General features: G+C 43.1%; 1 protein-coding gene across 3 annotated transcripts in view; it reads right to left on the reverse strand.

Moving 5' to 3' along the window:
* The window catches only part of LOC124789309, a 271,600-nt gene that overhangs the window by 69,576 nt on the left and 188,238 nt on the right, over positions 1-13,786 (reverse strand). For all 3 annotated transcript variants that reach the window (XM_047256623.1, XM_047256621.1, XM_047256622.1), the window contains exon 6: positions 6,691-6,960. In XM_047256623.1, the coding sequence (XP_047112579.1) occupies positions 6,691-6,960 (270 nt within the window). The remainder of the gene's footprint in view (positions 1-6,690; positions 6,961-13,786) is intronic.

Genomic DNA, 13,786 nt, shown 5'->3' on the forward strand with positions numbered 1-13,786 from the left:
TCATATGAGGTGCAACAATAAAGTAATGAGACTTATTTTCTTTGCAAGATGTGGCAACCCTGCAGGCTTGCGTAGGCACAATATCTTTGACCTTGGTCTATAAGATGCTTGTAGTCCAAGCAACACATCGATGTAGCTGCTCGCTACTCTATCCTGTGCAAGCTTCTTCATCTCCCAGTACGTACTGCAACCTACATCCTTCTGAATCTGCTTAGTGTATTCATCTCTTGGTCTCCCTCTACGATTTTTACCCTCCACGCTGCCCTCCAATACTAAATTGGTGATCCCTTGATGCCTCAGAACATGTCCTACCAACCGATCCCTTCTTCTGGTCAAGTTGTGCCACAAACTTCTCTTCTCCCCAATCCTATTCAATACTTCCTCATTAGTTATGTGATCTACCCATCCAATCTTCAGCATTCTTCTGTAGCACCACATTTCAAAAGCTTCTATTCTCTTCTTGTCCAAACTATTTATCGTCCATGTTTCACTTCCATACATGGCTACACTCCATACAAATACTTCCAGAAATGACATCCTGACACTTAAATCTATACTCGATGTAAACAAATTTCTCTTCTCCAGAAACGCTTTCCTTGCCATTGCCAGTCTACATTTTATATCCTCTCTACTTCGACCATAATCAGTTATTTTGCTCCCCAAATAGCAAAACTCTTTTACTACTTTAAGTGTCTCATTTCCTAATTTAATTCCCGCAGCATCACCCGACTTAATTCGACTACATTCCATTATACTCGTTTTGCTTTTGTTGATGTTCATCTTATATCCTCCTTTCAAGACACTGTCCATTCCATTCAACTGCTCTTCCAAGTCCTTTGCTGTCCCTGACAGAATTACAATGTCATCGGTGAACCTCAAAGTTTTTATTTCTTCTCCATGGATTTTAATACCTACTCCGAATTTTTCTTTTGTTTCCTTTACTGCTTGCTCAGTATACAGATTGAATAACATCGGGGAGAGGCTGCAACCCTGTCTTACTCCTTTCCCAACCACTGCTTCCCTTTCATGTCCCTCGACTCTTATAACTGCCATCTGGTTTCTGTACAAATTGTAAATAGCCTTTCGCTCCCTGCATTTTACCCCTGGCACCTTTAGAATTTGAAAGAGAGTATTCCAGTCAACATTGCCAAAAGCTTTCTATAAGTCTACAAATGCTGGAAACGTAGGTTTGCCTTTCCTTAATCTTTCTTCTAAGATAAGTCGGAAGGTCAGTATTGCCTCACGTGTTACAGTATTTCTACGGAATCCAAACTGATCTTCCCCGAGGTCGGCTTCTACTAGTTTTTCCATTCGTCTGTAGAGAATTCGTGTTAGTATTTTGCAGCTGTGGCTTATTAAACTCATTGTTCGGTAATTTTCACATCTGTCAACACATGCTTTCTTTGGGATTGGAATTATTATATTCTTCTTGAAGTCTGAGGGTATTTCGCCTGTTTCATACATCTTGCTCACCAGATGGTAGAGTTTTGTCAGGAATGGCTCTCCCGAGGCCGTCAGTAGTTCCAATGGAATGTTGTCTACTCCGGGGGCCTTGTTTCGACTCAGGTCTTTCAGTGTTCTGTCAAACTCTTCACTCAGTATGGTATCTTCCATTTCATCTTCATCTACATCCTCTTCCATTTCCATAATATTGTCCTCAAGTACATCGCCCTTGTATAGACCCTCTATATACTCCTTCCACCTTTCTGCTTTCCCTTCTTTGCTTAGAACTGGGTTTCCGTCTGAGCTCTTGATGTTCATGCAAGTGGTTCTCTTATCTCCAAAGGTCTCTTTAATTTTCCTGTAGGCAGTATCTATCTTACCCCTAGTGAGATAAGCCTCTACATCCTTACATTTGTCCTCTAGCCATCCCTGCTTAGCCATTTTGCACTTCCTGTCGATCTCATTTTTGAGACGTTTGTATTCCTTTTTGCCTGCTTCATTTACTGCATTTTTATATTTTCTCCTTTCATCAATTAAATTCAATATTTCTTCTGTTACCCAAGGATTTCTACTAGCCCTCGACTTTTTACCTATTTGATCCTCTGCTGCCTTCACTACTTCATCCCTCAGAGCTACCCATTCTTCTTCTACTGTATTTCTTTCCCCCATTCCTGTCAATTGTTCATTTATGCTCTCCCTGAAACTCTGTACAACCTCTGGTTCTTTTAGTTTATCCAGGTCCCATCTCCTTAAATTCCCACATTTTTGCAGGTCTTTCAGTTTTTATCTACCGATCATAACCAATGGATTGTGGTCAGAGTCCACATCTGCCCCTGGAAATGTCTTACAATTAAAAACCTGGTTCCTAAATCTCTGCTTACCATTATATAATCTATCTGATACCTTTTAATATCTCCAGGGTTCTTCCATGTATACAACCTTCTTTCATGATTCTTAAACCAAGTGTTAGCTATGATTAAGTTGTGCTCTGTGCAAAATTCTACCAGGCAGTTTCCTCTTTCATTCCTTAGCCCCAATCCATATTCACCTACTACGTTTCCTTCTCTCCCTTTTCCTACTGCCGAATTCCAGTCACCCATGACTATTAAATTTTCATCACCCTTCACTAGCTGAATAATCTCTTTTATTTCATCATACATTTCTTCAATTTCTTCGTTATCTGCAGATGGTTCAAATGGCTCTGAGCACTATGGGACTTAACATCTATGGTCATCAGTCCCCTAGAACTTAGAACTACTTAAACCTAACTAACCTAAGGACAGCACACAACACCCAGTCATCACGAGGCAGAGAAAATCCCTGATCCCGCCGGGAATCGAACCCGGGAACCCGGGCGCGGGAAGCGAGAACGTTACCGCACGACCACGAGCTGCGGACCGTCATCTGCAGAGCTAGTTGGCATATAAACTTGTACTACTGTAGTAGGTGTGGGCTTCGTATCTATCTTGGCCACAATAATGCAATCACTATGCTGTTTGTAGTAGCTTACCCGCATTCCTATTTTCCTATTCATTATTAAACCTACTTCTGCATGACCCCTATTTGATTTTTTAGATTTATACATTCCTATTCAAGAATTCATCTACAGTATAGATGGAGTTGTCAAGAAGATATGATTTCAATTTATTTTTGAAGCTATTACTGCCGTTTGTTAGGCATTTTATTTCATCTGGTAATTTGTCGAGAATTTTTATAGCAGCGTGTTTTACCCCTTTCTGTGCCTAAGACAGGTCGAGTAAAGGATAGTGTCTTTCTTTTTTCTGGTATTATAATCATGAATGTCACTGTTGTATTTAAAATGGTCCATGTTGTTGAGAACACATTTCATTAGTGAGTAAATGTGCTGTGAGGCTGTTGTAAGAATACCCAATCTTTTAAAAAGATGCCTACAAGATGTACGACTATGAACCCCACACATTATTCTAACCAATTTCTTTTAATACTTTTTGTCTCAATGTTCAGTTACTCCACAATATTATTCTGTATGACATCAGAGACTAATAGTATGCAAAGTATGCTAGCTTACTAATTTCTATAGTCTCAAAATTGGCAATTATTCTGAGTGCAAATGTTTCTGAACCTAGTCGCTTTAGAAGATCCAAAATATGAATTTTCAAATTAAGATTCTCATCAATATGTACACCCAAAAACTTAGTATGCTCTACCCTGTCTACTGACTTCTGTTGATGTGTTATATTTATTGAAGGAACTGTACTTTTTGCAGCAGAAAATTGTGTGTACTGTGTTTTTTTCAAAGTTTAGAGCAAGAACATTTGCGGAAAACTAATTATTGACTTTTTCAAAGACCTTATTTGCATAATTTTCAATTGGAGTTTCTTTTACTGGATTAATAATGATGCTTGTATCATCAGCAAACAATGTCAGTTCAGCTTCCTGTTTCAGATATATCAAGAACAGAAGAGGACCTATGATAGATCCCTGTGGAACACCTAATGTAATTTCATGCCAGTTAGATGAAGTGGCAAACTTATTTAAATCACTTCATATAATCCATATAAGGAAACTTTTTGCTTCCTGTTCTGTTATGACTTAAACCACTCATATGCTATTCCATTTATACCATAGAATTGTAATTTCTGTAACATAATGTCGTGGTTCACGCAATCAAATTCTTTGGACAAGACACAGAAAATTCCTATTGGTGACATTTTACTATTCAAAGACTTTATTGTGTGGACAGTGAAATTGTATATTGTGGTCTCAGTGGAACAGCATTTTTGAAATTCGAACTGTGATTTACTAAGTATCCAATTACTGTTGAGATGGCTAACCACTCTTGAGTACATTACTTTCTCGAAGATTTTTGAAAATGGTGTAAGCAAGGATACATCGTCAATTGTGACTGCAGTGGGCACAGCATGAATGAGTTTTCACAGTGCATCAATAGAAACGTGTCGCCTGTCGAAGGAATCGCATTTCAGCTCGATGCTTGAGTTCTTACACAAGGTCATCCAGTCGAACGGCTGCACGAAACATGCACCGCTCCACAGATACAGGCCGGTGAGAGCAGAATTATGATATGAGGTACATCTAGTTGGGCTTCCGTGGCGTCTGTGGTGGTAATCGGAGGCTTCGTGACATCACTGAACTGCGTGAACATTATTGCGGCCCACCTACATCGTTTCATGCTTGGAGACTCCCCCTTTGGCGATGTCATCTTTCAGCAGGATAAGTGCCCTTGTTGCAAAGTGACTGTAGTGAACTCACATTGATGTCTCGACCAGCAAATGTGCCTGATCTGTACCCACTGGGACGCATATCTGGCGCCAGCTGCGTGCCCGTAATTTGTGGGAACTGCTTGACCTGTGTAGAGACATTCCTTCACGAAATAAGTCGAAGTAAATATTCCAGAATTCGAAACCAGAACAGCTGTTAGCATGAGTGACATAAAAGTAGATATCTTACGTGTTGCGAAACAACTCAAATCACTTAAGAAAGGCAAGTCTTCCTGTTCAGATGGTATACCAACCAGGTTCCTTTCAGAGTATGCAGATACAATAGCGCCTTTCTTAGATATCATATACAAGTGCTCACTTGACGAAAGGTCTGTACGTATCGACTGGTCACACCAATATTCAAGAAGGGAAACAGGAGTAACCCATTGAATTACAGACCCATATCACTGACCTCAATTTTCAATAGGATTTTGGAGCATATACTGTACTCGAACATTATGAATCACCTTGAAGAAAATGACTTATTGATACATAACCAACACGGATTCAGAAAATATCGTTCTTGTGCAACACAGCTAGCTCTTTATTCCCATGAAGTAATGAGTGCTGTCGTCAAGGGATCTCAGATCGATTCCATATTCTTAGATTTCCAGAAGGCTTTTTATACAGTTCCTCACAAGCGACTGTTAATCAAATTGCGTGCATATGGAGTATCGTCTCAGTTGCGTGACTGGATCGTGACTTCCTCTCAGAGGGGTCACAGTTCGTAGTGAGAGACGGTAAATCATCGAGTAGAACAGAAGTGATGTCTGGCGTTCCGCAAGGTAGTGCCATAGGCCCTCTGCTGTTCCTGATTTACATAAATGATCTAGGTGATAATCTGAGCAGCTCCCTTAGATTATTTGCAGATGACGGTGTAATTTACCGTCTAGTAAAATCATCAGACGATCAGTTCCAATTACAAAATGATCTAGAGAGAATTTCTGTATGGTGTGAAAAGTGGCAATTGGCTCTAAACAAAGAAAAGTGCGAGGTCATCCACATGGGTACTAAAAGAAATACGATGAATTTTGGGTATACGATAAATTGCACAAATCTAAGGGCTGTCAATTCGACTAAATATTTAGGAATTACAATTACGAGCAACTTAAATTGGAAAGAGCACATAGATAATATTGTGGGGAAGGCGAAAGAAGACTGCGCTTTGTTGGCAAAACACTTAGAAGATGCGAGGAACCCACTAAAGAGACAGGCTACATTACACCACCTGTCCGTCCTCTGTTGGAATATTGTTGTGCGGTATGATATCCTTACCAGTTAGGGTTGACAGAGGACATCGAAAAAGTGCAAAGAAGGGCAGCTCGTTTCGTGTTATCGCGCAACAGGTGTGAGAGTGTCACTGATATGATACGCGGGTTGGGGTGGCAGTCACTGAGACAAAGGCGCTTTGCGGCGAGATTCATTTACGAAATTTTCTCTTCCGAATGCGAAAATATTTTGTTGACACGCACCTACATAGGGAGAAACGATAATCATAATAAAATAAGAGAAATCAGAGCTCGAACAGAAAGATTTAAGTGTTCCTTTTTCCCAAGCGCCATTCGAGAGTGGAATGGTAGAGAAGTGGCATGAAAATGGTTCGAAGAACCCTCTGCCAGGCACTTAAGTGTGAATTGCAGATTAACCTGGAATCGTGTCAAGGATCGATGTTGTATTGTGTCTGCATAGTGGACCAACACGCTCTTCAAGTGGTGTTCATAATGTTTCGACTCATCGGTTCAAATGGCTCTGAGCACTATGGGACTTAACATCTATGCTCATCAGTCCCCTAGAACTTAGAACTACTTAAACCTAACTAACCTAAGGACATCACACAACACCCAGTCATCACGAGGCAGAGAAAATCCCTGGCCCCGCCGGGAATCGAACCCGGGAACCCGGGCGTGATATGCGAGAACGCTACCGCACGACCGCGAGCTGCGGAAATAGATTTGCTCGGGGCTACGGTGAGGCAGTGGGTGGTACCAACCTTGCGGATCCGGCGGCGCGGGCTTCATGTGCCAACGCACGGGCTGCAGCAGCAGCGCAGCGACCACGCTGTGCAGCGAGAGGCCTCCGATGATGAGGGCGGCGCCCGAGGTGCTGTAGTTGCGCAGCAGCAGCGTCACCAGCTGCGGCATCACCACCGGGCCCAGACCCATCAGCGAGATGGACACTCCGGCCGCGCGGCTGCGCAGCTCCTTGAAGTACGAGTTGAACGCCAGGCTGAGCGCCGCCGTCAGCATCTGGTTCCCCACCGCTGCGGGACAGCACCGCGCCAGTGTGACCAACAGGACCAAGAGTGAACGGACAGGCACTCAGCGCAAGACTAGGTTTCCGCTGAAGTTCTTCACTGGTTGCTTCGAAATTTTGACACAACGTTGCATGCGAACATGCACATCTTTTATGTTCCTAATTTTTAATACACTACTGGCCATTAAAATTGCTACACCAACAAAAAATGTAGATGATAAACGGGTATTCATTGGACAAATATCTTATACTAGAACTGATTACATTTTCACGCAATTTGTGTGCATAGATCCTGAGAAATCAGTACCCAGAACAACCACCTCTGGCCGTAATAACGGCCTTGATACGCCTGGGCATTGAATCAAACAGAGCTTGGATGGTGTGTACAGGTACAGCTGCGCATGCAACTTCAACACGATACCACAGTTCATCAAGAGTAGTGACTGGCGTATTGTGACGAGCCAGTTGCTTGGCCACCATTGACCAGACGTTTTCAGTTGGTGAGAGATCTGGAGAATGTGACGGCCAGTGCAGCAGTCTATCATTTTCTGTATCCAGAAAGCCTGTGCAGGACCTGCAACATGCGGTCGTGCATTATCCTGCTGAAATGTAGGGTTTCGCAGGGATCGAATGAAGGGAAGAGCCACGGGTCGCAACACATCTGAAATGTAACGTGCACTGTTCAAAGTGCCGGCAATGCGAACAAGAGGTGACCGAGACGTGAAACCAGTAGCATCCCGTACCATCACGCCGGGTGATACGCCAGTATGGCGATGACGAATACACGCTTCCAATCTCAGTTCACCGCGATGTCGCCAAACACGGATGCGACCATCATGATGCTGTAAACAGAACCTGGATTCATCGGAAAAAATGACGTTTTACCGTTCGTCCACCCAGGTTCGTCGTTCAGTACACCATTGCAGGCGCTCCTGTCTGTGATGCAGCGTCAAGGGTAACCGCAGCCACGGCCTCCGTGCTGATAGTCCATGTTGCTGCAAACGTCGTCGAACTGTTCGTGCAGATGGTTGTTGTCTTGCAAACGTCCCCATCTGTTGACTCAGGGTCGAGACGTGGGTGCAAGATTCGTTACAGCTATGCGGATTAGATGCCTGTCATCTCGACTGCTAGTGATACGAGGCCGTTGGGATCCAATACAGTGTTCCGTATTACCCTCCTGAACCCACCTATTCCATATTCTGATAACAGTCATTGGATCTCGACCAACGCGAGCGGCAATGTCGCGATACGATAAACCGCAATCGCGACAGACTACAATCCGGCCTTTTTCAAAGTCGGAAACGTGATGGTATGCATTTCTCTTCCTTACATGAGGCATCACAACAACGTTTCACCAGGCAACGTCGGTCAACTTCCGTTTGTGTATGAAAAATCGGTTGGAAACTTTTCTCATGTGAGCACGTTGTAGGTGTCGCCACCGGCACCAACCTTGTAGCTAATCATTTGCATATCACAGAATCTTCTTCCTGTCGGTTAAATTTCGCGTCTGTAGCACGTCGTCTTCGTTGTGTAGCAATTATAATGGCCAGTAGTGTATATATAACATATAAATAAACTTGTGATGTGTAAAGGAGAAATGTTGTTACCAAAAATATAGAAAAATTCTTGACCGATCTGGTTGGTTGGTGGATTTGGGGGAGGGGACCAGTGAGCAAGATTTTGAAATTTTGGAAAATTGGGCTAATTTCTTGTGGGACCAAACAGCTAAGGTCATCGGTCCCCCGGGTTACACATTCCTTAATATAATTTAAAGTAAATTACGCTAAGGACAACACACACACCCATGCCCGAGGGAGGACTCGAATCTCCGACGGAGGAAGCCGCGCGAACCGTGGGAAGGCGCATGAGACAGCGCGGGTAACCCGCGTGGCATACAGCAAGATCATCGGTCTCGTCGGATTAGGGAAAGATGGGAAAGGAATTAGCCGTGCCCTTTCAAGGGAATCATCCCGGAATTTGCCTTGAGCGATTTAGGGAAATCACGGAATACCTAAATCAGGATGGCTGAACGCGGCTTTGAACCGTCGTCCTCCCGAATGCTAATCACTTCGCCAGCACGCTCGATCTAGACCGATTTACTTAAGACTTTTTACAGGTTACTCTAATACACGTTTGGAATAGGATATATTGTTTCAATACAAACAACAATACACAAGTTTTCTGTTAAAACCGATTGCGAAAAAGTAAAATTTCTGGTGTAAAGGTGCGCGGTTTTGTTTCCGTTGTCGCAGCCAATTTTAGCTACCATACCAGGGCATTCAAACAATATGACAAACTGTATCTCGCATATAAATTCTTTCTTGTTACGTGCACGTGTTTTAAACATAAATTGTTTACGCAAGAAAGTGCTGTTTTGTTTTCTTCCTCGCAAACGGTTTTCACAAAAACCAGGAAAGTTGTATTTCTTGATTATTGAAAACGATGTGTAGGGAAGCAGCCTACTCACGCCATAGTAAATTCACATCGGTCTTTCCATTGTGTGCCAGCCAGTCCGCTGTAACTAGCTCTGACGTCATAAATGTTGCGCAATACTTTAAAAATCAAGTAAATAACCTAAAACGTTTCTAGAATGTCAGGAGTAATACTAAATTAATATATGTTGAATATCTGTTCAATAACTTTAACCATTTTCGAAATTTGGACTTTTTCTGTAAAAATCAGTGGCGCAACAGAAAAGAGCTAGAGATTTAAAAATTTATACTTAGATTCCTTTTCAATAATAATTTAATAGAAACAGTACTTTGGATCTCACAAATTAAGATTTTAGTTGAAATTCATGATTTTCTGGTTTTTGTCTTAAAAATTAAGGAAGCAAAATAGATTAAGTAGGCTAATAAATAGGGCTAGGATGTTTATATTTTAGTAGAATGGAGATCCGCTATAATCAAAAAGATGTGAGAAGTTTCATTTGAATAACTATAAAACTATAGCGATAGCATATCTCCAAAGGGCAGGTTCAGAGCTCGTCTACTGCGTGTAATGTAAATAAATTAATTCTCTCGCCCAAAATAATTAACTTAGCCACGTCAAACTTTTATTATGATTATTTACCTGTGTGCTGAATGCACATTTAAATTAAGAGCTTCATCGGCCATCAGCAAAAGAAGCTATGATTTATTCGGTAACTTAATGTGGTGCATTACTAGCCCAGAGGCTAGTCGGGAGAGCCGATTTGATCAGGCGTTCCCTTAGCCGCGTCCGCACCGCGGCTTTATATATAAGAACGCTGCGTGAGGAAGCAAGGCCCCAGTTCTCTCCAGACGCTGAATAGCACGCCATCTGTGTCGGGAGTCGCGTCGCGTCGGTATCATTGCTACAAACAGCCTCGGATGCCGTATTAAGTTGCTCGAGATACGCGTAACCATGAAATCATTTTCGAGTGAAGTGTTAATTCTGGGATGACTTTAATTATCGATCTTCAGTTTGTGTATTGTCGTATTTTCACGTGCCGCCGCGGGACAAACATTCTACCATTATTTAGCGTGGCGTTTGATGAACCTAATCATCAAATTATGGCGAGCATTCATTTAAACATTTAATTTGGACATTTATAGTTGCATCAGCGCATTAGACTCTAAACTGCTCTGTTAGTTAGATTGTGTGGATTCTTTTGTTTTCATCTGTGACTTTCAGAATACAGAACGTTTTTCACGACCGTTTTTGATTATAAATCCCAGACAATCTCCTAATTCATCAGAGCTATAAGCTGTAACTATAAGTGTATTCTCAGATGAAGTGGGCACTAGGAATTCTAATTACAGGCTTCACGTTTTGCTAATCACTTTCTGGTTGCCAATATTGTAGTTAGAGAGCCAGTGTTGAGAACGGCGAAAGACAGCATAAATAACATTCTAAATAATAGGAACTGGTTTTACATTCTCTAAATATATATACAACAATAGTAAATTCCACGTGCCGCCCCACATATGGTTAATCGGCCGGGAAATGAAGTGTTTCTACATTCAAACATTTTATATAAAAACATTATTCCTACCAGCCACCCCACAAATGGTGCATCGGCCGGGAAATGTTTCTACATTCTACAAAATTTTTAACAGCAATTAAATTCCACCCGCCGCCCCACAGATGGTTTGTTCAAATGGTTCAAATGGCTCTAAGCTCTTTGAGACTTAACATCTGAGGTCATCAGTCCCCTAGGACTTAGAACTACTTAAGCCTAACTAACCTAAGGACATGACACACACCCATGGCCGAGGCAGGATTCGAACCTGCGATCATAGCAGCAGCGCGGTTACGGACTGAAGCGCCTGGGACCGCTCGGCCACAGCGGCCGGCGATGGTTTGTTGTGTGCTCAACATCATGGTCCAAATCTTTCAATTTCTAGTCTCGGCACATGACGAGATGATGAGGACAACACAAACACTCAGTCCCCAGGCGAAGGAAAGCCCCAACCCGGCCGGGAACCGAATCCGGGACCCCGTGATCCAGAGGCAGCAACGCTAGCCACTAGCCCACGAGCTACGGACCTGGATTATTGGCTTATGATTACTACTAATACTACTACTACTACTACTACTACTGCTACTACGGAATCTGCATTTGCAGTAACAATAAACAATGCTCAAGGTCAGAGGGATGGGGAGAAGAGATGGACGAAGAGGTGAGAGGAAGTGGATATAGAGAGAGGAAATGAGGAGATGGACTGGGGGCAGGAGGTGATGGAAAGAGAGGGGGGGAGAAGATGAACAGAGGGAGGGGGGAGGGGGAAGTCATGGACAAAGGTAGTTGCAGGTGGAGATGTAGAGAGGCAGGGTGGAGAAGAAGAATAGGATGTATGCCCAACTTCCATACATATTAGAAACGTGTGCCTTCTCTATCCTTTCTTTCCATTCAACTAGACAGTCGCAGCAGTGTTTTTCACACATCATCGGATCGAAATCGACGTTGTCTTTCCAGATGCACTAATTTTTTTCCAGCATTGTAGTTGTTACGTTCAGCGCTACAATGAGTGCCAAAAATATTATGCTTTGAATTCTGGTTTTATAAAATATGCAGGGTGTTTCGCAATTCCTGCTAGTCTTCTAGTGTTTGTAGAGGCGACTTAGTAGTTAAAGATTTAATAAGGAACCCCTGTCCGAAAATGTACCGTTTGGATATAAAATAAGTTTGAAGATCGCCTCAATTTCAAATTTCCTGCCAGACAGTACGGTACATATTGGTAGAGCCGTACAATGCGTGTATCGAAATCGTTTTCCGGATTGAAGACGTTAAACCTACAACAGTCATCTGCTCCAAACAGTGCTCCAGACGCCATGTTTATTTTGGCATATTTAGCTGTTTAGTACTGTAGCTTGCATGCAGTATGCCATTTCAAGATAATGGCGCGTTGAACATTTATCACAGGCACGTCGCCCTTCTTCTGTATACCGAAAAATAGTGGAGATTTTAGAGAGTATCACGAGAAAAATAAGGTTCAGATGGAAACCGGTGTCCAAAATCGTCACACATTGCATTATAGGAGACACGGCCTTTCTACGCAGCAGCTAGATCGATCTTCTCCACTGGCGATCCTGGCAATCAGTCCCAACCACTGAATAACAAACAACATTACGAGATGTTCCGCCTACGGTACGTCAGTGCACAAAGTCACGTTTCCTATCGGAGGGATGGGCTCCTGGCAGGCGCCACTCCCTATAACTTCGGCGCTCTGTAACGTCGTTGGATGACGGGGACACGGTTTCCTATACTCGATTTGTTCCTCAAGACCCACTCTAAAACCCCTCGGAGTTGGTAGCAATACCCTGTAGACTACTCTAAGACTCAGACAGAACTGGTTTCTGTTTGGTTTACTCTCTTCAGTTTGTCTATGATATATTTGTCTTGGTAGGACTTGTGGATCTCAGTAAGCCTTCTTGGTGCCACTTTGTTGATCTGCCAAAGAGGATGCCCCATAAACACACAGTGATCGGAATCACTATGTCTGGCTGCCACTTGCTACTGGGCATGGGAAAGTTCCTTTCAGAACGGCCAGACTCCCTCGACAAGCTGCTTTTAGAGGCGTGTTTGTAGTATTTGTTCCGCGCTGCCACACTCGTTCTCCATAGACCGCCATTTTCTGTGTCCAAGTGGCTGGTCTGCAATTGTTCACAGGTTAGTAACAGAGCCCACTTGCAACAGCAGTGGAAACGATGGTATTAAAAGCGTGACGAAGCGCTCAGTCACTCCGGAAGGTTTTTTGGTAGACTACATATACCTGGCAACACACTGCTGCGACTGCCTAGTTGAGTGGAAAAAAAGGAAATACAAGGCACACGCTTCTAATATGTATGGAAGTTGGGCATACATCCTAATCTTCTTCTCCGCCTTGCCTCTGTACATCTTAAGGGAGTTTGAGTGTGGTGTTATAGTCGTCGCACGAGCGATGGGACACAGCACCTCAGAAGTAGGGATTATCCCTTATGACCATTCCACGAGTGTACCGTGAATATCTGGAATCTCAGATCTCCGACATCCCTGCGGCTGGAAAAAGATCCTACAAGAACGGGACCAATGACGATTGAAGAGAATCGTTCAATGTGATAGAAGTGCAGCCCTTCCACAAATTGCTGCAGATTTCAATGTTGGGCCATCAGCAAGTCTAGCGTGCGAACCGTTGAACGAAACATCACCAATATGGACTTTCAGAGCCGAAGGTCCATCCATGTTCCCTTGATGACTGCACAACACAAAGCTTTATGCCTCGCTTGAGGTCGTCAAACACCGACTGGATGTTTCCCACTACCTCGTTTTCACAGCACAGGAATTCTATGACAGCACGTTGCTTCTGACCAACGTCAAGTGTAGCAGCCAT

This window comes from Schistocerca piceifrons, chromosome 3, assembly GCF_021461385.2.
Source record: "Schistocerca piceifrons isolate TAMUIC-IGC-003096 chromosome 3, iqSchPice1.1, whole genome shotgun sequence".
In the NCBI taxonomy this organism is placed as follows: Eukaryota; Metazoa; Arthropoda; class Insecta; order Orthoptera; family Acrididae; genus Schistocerca; species Schistocerca piceifrons.